Raw genomic sequence first — 9,441 nt, forward strand, 5'->3', positions numbered from 1 at the left:
GAAGCCCATATGACGAACTGAGAGTAAAAGAATTAAATAAACATTGTTGTTGTTGTTATTGTTGTTATTACTGTTATTATTATTATCATTATTATTATTATTTTTATTATCATTATTTCGTATGTCAGCAGACTAAGTTGTCAAAATTGGTGAGGTGGGTCACTAGTTCTAGGTTGTCTATTAATGGTCAAGGAGGTCCTGTCAGTTTATGCTCATTTAGTCAACCACAGCCATAAATAAATAATATTATATATATATATATATATATATATATATATATATATATATATATATATATATATATATATATGGCCGTCGACCTGTAGGCCGCAGCAAATAAACACACCATCATCTGTGAACAATGACGCCTAGTACTCCCATCACATTATGTACTCGAATTAGACTAGTTCTGAGACTTACACAACTTATATATTGTCAGTGTATCTCTGTTAACTCAATAAACCGATTACTATAATTATTATTAATGTAGACAAATATCATCAGCTGTCACTTCCATATTCCAAGTAATGGAATATAGTCAACATGCATGGGTCACGTCATCAGGAGAAACGAGCGGTTTCTCGTGACTATGACGTCACAATATGTGACGTCATTATTTATGACGCCACCAGACGTGACGTCACCACTTCTGGCGTCACCAGACGTGACGTCATTGTTTACGTCATATTTCGCATTTTACCATTCATGATGACGTCAACATTGGTGAACAATGGCGACATCACACATACAACACTGAGAGTGTCTACTGCGCGCCCACTCCCTATCCTCCTCCTCCCCCTCCCTGTCCTCCTCCTCACCCCCTCACCCTCCCTATCCTCCTCCTCACCCCCTTTCCCTCCTCCTCCTCCTCCTCCTCCTCCTCACCTCATCCCAGATCCGAAACCTGCACGGATAGCCAAGACCTCCCCGGGAACTGTTGTCGTCTTCCTCCTCCTCCTCCTCCTCGTCCTCGTCTTCCTCCTCCTCCTTGAGCACCTCCCTCTGCTTCTTGGGGAGTCCCAGCCTCTCCATGGTGAGCCTGAGGGGCGTCAAGCGGAAGGAGACCTTCTTGTCCGACTTCGGCGACGACGAAGTCGAGGGTATCTCTTCGGACGACTTCGTCATGACTTCGTGGAAGGTCGCGGGGTCTGCCGAACTCCAAGATCCTCTTGAAGCCTTCTCCTTCTCGTTGTCGTCCGTCTTCTTCCTCTTCTTCTTCGCATAAAGATTCCGAAGTCCTTCAAGTGCATTCGAGAGTTCTTCGTTTTCTTCCTCCTAGATCAAGTGTTGGTCATTCGGGATAGCGTCTTGGACTACCGACTCGTCGTCTTCGAGTGCGGGAGGAGGTATGTGGAGGGAGGGCGCTGTCTCTCCACGGGTATCCTGTTCCTCCCTTCGTTTGGATGGTGAAGGTCACTGGAAATGGAGAGGATCATTTAGCAAGGGCTCGTCCAGAGGATTCAGAACACAATAAAACAATAAAATAAAATAAAAACAAATAAATAATAATGATAATAATAATAATAATAATAATAATAATAATAATAATAATAATAATAATAATAATAATAATAATAATAATAATAATAATAATAATAATAATAATAATAATGATAATAATAATGATAATAATGATAATAATAATAATGATGATGATGATGATAATGATGATAATAATAATAATAATAATAATAATGATGATAATAATAATAATAATAATAATAATAATAATATTAAGATAAATAATAAAAAATAAACAATAAAAATAAAAATAAAATAGAATGAATAAGATTAAATAAATAAGACAGAATTAAATAAATATTAATAAATTCATCAACTCCCCCCAACCCCCCACTGACTCATACGTCACTGTTGAACAGTACTTCCCAGACGATTGAAACAGACTTAGTAACTATGTAATGACCACTGAAACAATGGGTTGTTTCAAGAGAAGATGAGATAACTTAACGAGTAGGGTTGATAAGTGGTATGGGACATAGAACTGCCTAGTGTAGGCTATATGGTCTCATGCAGTCTCCTTCATTCTTGTGTTCTCTTGTTCCCCCTTTCGCCATCTCCTCCCAACCATGTGTGTTATGCCCCCTCCCACCTTACAATCTTCTGAATGAGTTTTCGCTCCTGATTATATATATATATATATATATATATATATATATATATATATATATATATATATATATATATATGTATATATATATATACAAGCCGCGGGCTTCGCCGGGGGCTTGGCTGCGCAAACAGCGGCATACGGCCGCAGCGGCCTTCGGCCACAGCACTTCGCGCTCTAATCCCACGATAGGGATCTCGTGCTGGGGATCCCGTGTTGGGGTTCCGCCCTGAGGCCGAGAAGAACACGAAGAAGAACGCGAAGAAGAAGAAGAAAAAGAACGCGAAGAAGAACGTAAAGAAGAGGAAGAAGAACGCGAAGAAGAACGTAAAGAAGAAGAAGAAGAAGAAGAAGAAGAAGAAGAAGAAGTTGAAGAAGAAGAAGAAGAAGAAGAAGAAGAAGAAGAAGAAGAAGAAGAACGCGAAGAAGAAGAAGAACGCGAGGAAGAGGAACGCGAAGAAGAAGAGGAAGAAGAAGAGGAAGAAGAACACGAAGAAGAAGAACGCGAAGAAAAAGAAGAAGAAGAAGAAGAAGAAGAAGAAGAAGAAGAAGAAGAAGAAGAAGAAGAAGAAGAAGAAGAAGAAGAAGAAGAAGAAGAAGAAGAAGGGGCATTTCGATGGTTCTTCTCCCGTATGCTTACAGGGGTGTGTCCGCAAATGGTAATGAGGCTACCCAAATTACGGAAAGTTTATTTTTAATTGTATTAACAAGCACTTGGCTTCGCCAGCCACGGCTGCGCCGTGGGTGCTTGGCCTGCGGCGCTGCTCGCTTCACTTCGCTCGCGGGGCGCCTCGCGCCCGGGCTACGCCCAATTTTACCCGAAAAAGTAATGCTTCATAAAACCTCCAGAAACACTGTCTTCAATTTGTCTATCAAAAAGTTCAAGACTGTCAAACATTTCATCGGAATATTGAAAATCTTTGTTTCGTAGAGAATCATTGAACTTAATCACCTTTCGATGAAATTCCCGCACAGATTCCTTAGCACAAATTCTTTTGACAGCCTGGTATAAGCTTGGAAAAGTTTGGGCATGTTCATTCCGTAGTCGGCAACTCAAACTCTTATCATTTTGTAAAGCGGCTTTTGAAATTTTCCGAGTACCTGTAACCCACTTCCAAAAATGTCTTTGACGCTTCTTTTTGTCGGCTTCGGTTTCTAAAGGCATTGTTCCTGGTGATGCCCTCCTTTTTTTACGGTTAAAACTTTTATTACACACGTGTCCCTTTTTGCTGGTTCAGTGGGGGACAAACATACACCCGGGTTCATTAAAAGACAGCCGGGATTTTTTTTTATTCTTAGATATATGGTGTATATATATACTGTATATATATAGATATATATATATATATATATATATATATATATATATATATATATATATATATATATATATATATATATATGTACAACACTGAATGGGTCCCAGTGACTAGAGATACATCTTTATCAACCACAAAATCCTCGGGCGTACCACGTTTCAATTTCTGCATGCCTCCACGGTTCTTCCGATGTTAATGGTTTAGAATTAAAGTGCATTGTGGTTGATAAATATATATATATATATATATAACTGTACATATTATAAATATATATATATATATATATATATGTATATATATATAGAGAGAGATATATAGATAGATAGAGAGAGAGAGAGAGAGAGAGAGAGATGGGAACTGATCAGCCAATTGTTGCCTAAAGTTGGGCTGACTGGAAACCGCAGTGGACCAAAAATAATCACTGAGGATCACTGAGGACCGCTGAAGATCACTTAGGATCACTGAGGACCACTTAGGATCCCTAAGGATCACTGAAGATTACTTAGGATCACTGAGGACCACTTAGAATCACTAAGGATCACTGAGGATTACTTAGGATCACTGAGGATTACTTAGGATCACTGAGGATTACTTAGGTTCACTTAGGATCACTGAGGACCACTTAGGATCACTAAGGATCACTGAGGATTACTTAGAATCACTGAGGGCCACTGATAATCACTGATGACCTTTGAGGATTACTTAGGATCACTGAGGACCACTTAGGATCACTGAGGATTACTGAGGATCACTGTGGACCACTTAGGATCACTGAGGACCACTTAGCATCACAGAGGACCATTGAGGATTACCTAGGACCACTGAGGATCACTGAGGACCACTGAGGATCACTGAGGATCACTGGGGACCACTAAGGATCACTGAGGATTACTTACGACCAATGATGACTATTTAGGATCACTGAAGATCACTGAGGATCACTGAGGATCACTGAGGACCACTTAGGATCACTGAGGATCACTGAGGACCACTTAGGATCACTGAGGATCACTGAGGACCATTGAAGACCACTTAGGATCACTGAGGGTCACTGATGATCACTGATGACCATTGAGGATCACTTAGGATCACTGAGGGTCACTGATGATCCCTGATAACCATTGAGGATTACTTAGGATAACTGAGGACCACTTAGGATTACCAAGGATCACTGAGGACCACTGAGAATCACTGACACTAAGAAACACTGAAGATCCTTTAGGATCATTTAGGACCACTGAGGATCACTGAAGACCACTGAGGAGCACTGACACTGAGAAACAGTGAGGATCCCTTAGGATCACTGAGGACGCTAAAGAACACTGAGGATTGCTGAGGACCACTGAGGACAACTAAGGATCACTGAGGATCACCGAGGAACACTGAGGATTGCTGATGACAACTTAGAACCACTAAGGATCTCTGAGGAAACACTGACAGTGAGGAACACTGAGGGTCACTTATGACCACTAAAGACCACTGAGGATTACTGAGGACCACTGGGGACAACTAAGGATCATTGAGGATTGCTGATGATCACTGAGCACCACTGAGGAATACTGAAGACCACTGAAGATTTCCGAGGACCATTGAGGACCACTGAGGATTTCTGAGGACCATTGAGGATCACCGAGGAACACTGAGGATAACTGAGGATCATTGAGGACCACTGAGGATCACCGAGGATCACCGATGATCATTGAGGATCACTGAGGAACACTGAGGATCACTGAAGATCATTGAGGACCACTGAGGATTTCTGAGGACCATTGAGGATCACCGAGGAACATTGAGGATAACTGAGGATCATTGAGGACCACTGAGGATCACCGAGGATCACTGAGGATCACTGAAGATCATTGAGGACCACTGAGGATCACCGAGGACCAGTGGAGACACCTGGGGGCCACCAGAGCGTATCCACAGGATCCATAATTGGTCCCCACGTGGCTGGACTCTTCCTCGTGGTCCTGGACACTAAGTAATACAAGAAAGGCAGAAGACGCTGTCCACGGAAGGCCACTCGAATGACAATACACAAGAAAGCTGATGCAGTGATGGCCCGGGACAGGTCCGCAGTGCACATCTGTTGGGGGCCATTTCTCAGAATGGGCGCCCTTCCTACCCTCTGCGCCGTGGCCAGGATTCGAACAGACGCTCGACATCCCCACGAGGTCGCCCGGAGACCCCGATCAGGCGATTTCCTGAGGGAGATAAGATAGGAGATAGGAGATAGGAGATAGGGAGGCACTCCAGTCCCCCATACAAGCCAATACCTGCTTAGACCAAAGCCTGACTTGCAATACTAGCCGGACTCACAATGTAAAACCCGGGCTCACAATTCAAAAGCCGGACGAACAATGCAAAAACTGGACTCACAATGTAAAAGCCGGACTTACAATGCAAAAGCCGGACTCACAACGCAAAAGCCGGACTCACAATGCAAAACGTGGACTCGCAATTCAAAAGCCGGACGAACAATGCAAAAGCCGGACTCGCAATGCAAAAGCCGAACTCACAATGCAAAAACCGGACTCACAATGCAAAAGTCAAATTTACAATGCAAAAACCGGACTCACAATGTAAAAGACGGACTCACAGTGCAAAAGCCGGACTTACAATGCAAAAGCCGGACGAACAATTCAAAAGCCGGACGAACAATGCAAAAGCCGGACTCACAATACAAAAGCCAGGCTCAAATGAAAGAGCTGTCCCCCCCAGAACGCCCACCTGAAGAAGAATCGTCACCGCATAAGATCCCACCTAAAGAATTCTCATCCCAGTACGCCGAAAATGAACAGTGGAATAAAGATTCGGTCACCCTGTCGAATTCTGGGATGGCGATTCTTCATGTGATCCAAAAACCAAAAATACAGTACAAAACCCAAAATCACAATGGAAAAGCCGGACTCACAAAACAAAAGCCAGATTCACAAAACAAACGCCAGACTCACAAAACAAAAGCCGGACTCATAAAACAAAAGCCGGACTCACAAAACGAAAGCCGGGTTCACAATACAAAAGCTGGACTCACAATGCAAAAGCTGGACTCACAATTCAAAAACAAAAATCACAACACAAAAGCCGGGCTCATAATGCAAAAAATAAAAAGAAGACTCACAATACAAAAGCCGGACTCAAAATGCAAAAGCCGGGTTCACAATACAAAAAAAAAAATACAATACAAAAGCCGGACTCACAATGCAAAGACCAAAATCACAATGCAAAAAATACTCACAATACAAAATCCGGACTCACAATGCAAATACCAAACTCACAATGCAATGCGGGGGTTCGAATCCCAGCAGATGAGTTTATTTCCAATTGTCAAAATGACACAAACACTTGTCGGAAGACTAGCCTGCATAAAGGATTTGATGAAATACAGTACATACCACGTTCCACCCGAGTGCCCTCGGCAGAATGATTAGTCCGTGAACTAATTCGTTCTGTTTTGAAGGGTCGCGGTGGTACAGGCGGTACGATCCTCGCTTTATATGAAGCAATCCGCTCTGGCGGGGGTTCGAATCCCAGCAGATGAGTTTATTTCCAATTGTCAAAATGACACACACACACACACACATATATATATATATATACATATATATATATATACATATATATATATATATACATATATGTATATATATATACACAACATAATAGCCGGACTCACAATGGAAAACCCGTACTCACAATGCAAAAGCCGGACTCACAATACAAAAGCTGGACACAGTGCAAAAGCCAAACTCACAATGCAAAAGCCAGACATGAAGGACAGAATCCAGGCTCACAAAAAGAATCTCTAAAATAAATTGTATCACATGTTTTTTCATCATCTGTGAATTATAGCATATTCTTTCTGTTTTACTGTAATTGTGTTTATTACGCGTTTTCATGCATTTTGGTAATATGGTTCATCAAAATATATTTTTTCAACAAGTCCAGCTCCGCCAAGGTGGCCCTCTGCACGACTTTATAACGTGGAAATGAACCAACCATGCCCTTGGTCCAACTCGCTGGCGGTAGTGTTCGAACGGTCATCACCTCGACCTCCGCCGCAAGTAGCGACGCTCTAAATCGCTCGGACTCCTTCCGTCCCATACTGTCCTGTGACCACGAAATCTGCTCCCCGTTTTCTTTTTAGCCGTGTACTGAATCCCGTTTTCTGCGAAAGAGGTTTTGCATTTGCCAAAATTCGTTTCTTTTTAAAAATGGGAGTGGAATTATAAAGTGGGATTCGAATGTGGGAGTGAATGAGCCAATTCTTAAAAAAAGAAAAAAAAAAAATGGGGGTTCCCGAATCAGAACTTCTGGATTATCTATTTTTTTTTTTTTTTAATCTTCATTGTTCTCGTTTTTGTGTTTTTAAAATGCCACCCAACGCCATTGTCGATGAATTGTTCATGCGTTAGGTATTACCAACAAAACCAACGATTCTATTGAGCTGTAAGGAACTTCTTGCACGTAAAGGGTTAGAAATCTAGAGCATGATATAAGAGAGAGAGAGAGAGAGAGAGAGAGAGAGAGAGAGAGAGAGAGAGAGAGAGAGAGAGAGAGAGAGAGAGAGAGAGAGAGAGAGGGGGGGGAAGAGGGAGAGGGAGAGAGAGAGATATAGAGATAGAAAGAGATAGATAGAGAGAGAGATAGATAGATATATAGATAGATAGATATAGAGAGAGAGACAGAGAGAAAGAGAGAGAGAGGATGCGTGTGTATGATTATGCATACGTGCGTTCCCCATGCATATATTCTGCTAAATGTATTCACCTAAAAGTATTCACCTAAGTAAGCAGCAGCTGTATTCACTCCGCTAATTTCCATACGAGACAATACACACTTGTTTTTCTTCGTGTAAATCAAAATCTACTTCAGTGGTTCTGAATTTGGGTGTCATGAACAGTATCAGCTGGTACAACTTACACATTTCTATATGTGATCAATCTGAACCTAAGTTTATCAAATATATGTGAAAGGTGGAAGGGGGAAACATAGGTTTTGGTCCGATTATTGAGTTTATTCCTGACCGGTTTCGCTTTACAGTAGCTACCGTAGAGCGAAACCGGTCAGGAATAGACTCAATCATCGGATTAAGACCCGTGTTGTCCCAACGTCTCAACAACTATCAAATATAATTATGATTGTCGAGTTTGTATTAAAACGAAGTGTTCCTCTTCATTATTTTCTTTTTTTCTTCTTTTTATTTTTATTGGCGGGGTGAGATTTGGGAGAAGAGTGAAGAAGGAGACATATTAATGTCGAGAATTTGTGAACGGTGGGATGGAGTGAAAAAGGTTGAAAGCCACTGGTCTACAATCACTTTCTTTTTATTTTTATTCTATTTTTATTTATTTATTTATTTATTGTATTTTTTCAGATTGTTCTGCTTGTAGATCTTATCCAAAGAACTATGACCAACAACTAGAAGACCGAAAACGTACTCTACTAGACATTATCCACCTATTTTGTGATTCACCATGGTCTTGGAACATGTGTTAGACTCGTGATCAACAGTTACTGACCTCCCGGATGAGAGCTCAGAGGTCGTATGACCGATCTGTGGGTAATACTGTGACCTTACACACACATACACACACACAACTCCCCGCCCACGAGAGTTGGAGTAACAACCCGCAGCGCAGAGATACTGAAATTATTTCAGCCCTGTGTGTGTGTGTGTGTGTGTGTGTGTGTGTGTGTGTGTGTGTGTGTGTGTGTGTGTGTGTGTGTGTGTGTGTGTGTGTGTGTGTGTGTGTGTGTGTGTGTGTGTGTGTGTTTATTTTACCTAGTTGCATCTTACGGAAAGGGGAGCTATGTTCGTGGTGTCCCGTCTCTGTATCTCACAGTATCTAAATTGTTCTTAAATTCGTGTATGGATTTGCACACTATCGTTTCGTCCAATTTATTCCAGGCATCCACCACTCTGTGACGAAAGCTGTTCTTTTTCAGGTCTCTTCTATAACTGTCCTTCTTTGAGCTTCCTTCCATGTCCCC

The 9,441-nt window shown here is 41.6% G+C and overlaps 1 protein-coding gene across 1 annotated transcript in view; it reads right to left on the bottom strand.

The window, feature by feature from the left end:
• The window catches only part of LOC143027637 (XK-related protein 4-like), a 7,366-nt gene extending 6,095 nt beyond the window's left edge, over positions 1 to 1,271 (bottom strand). Inside the window, exons 1-2 of the mRNA XM_076189027.1 lie at positions 886 to 1,271; positions 1 to 17 (exon numbers count right to left, since the gene is read on the bottom strand). The exon at positions 1 to 17 is cut by the window's left edge and continues 144 nt beyond it. Of these exons, the coding sequence (XP_076045142.1) occupies positions 1 to 17; positions 886 to 1,125 (257 nt within the window). The 5' untranslated portion in view covers positions 1,126 to 1,271. The remainder of the gene's footprint in view (positions 18 to 885) is intronic.
• Between the last annotated feature and the right edge of the window lie 8,170 nt (positions 1,272 to 9,441).

The sequence above is a fragment of the Oratosquilla oratoria genome, chromosome 8, assembly GCF_046742065.1.
Source record: "Oratosquilla oratoria isolate Oo_2021 chromosome 8, ASM4674206v1, whole genome shotgun sequence".
Taxonomy (NCBI): Eukaryota; Metazoa; Arthropoda; class Malacostraca; order Stomatopoda; family Squillidae; genus Oratosquilla; species Oratosquilla oratoria.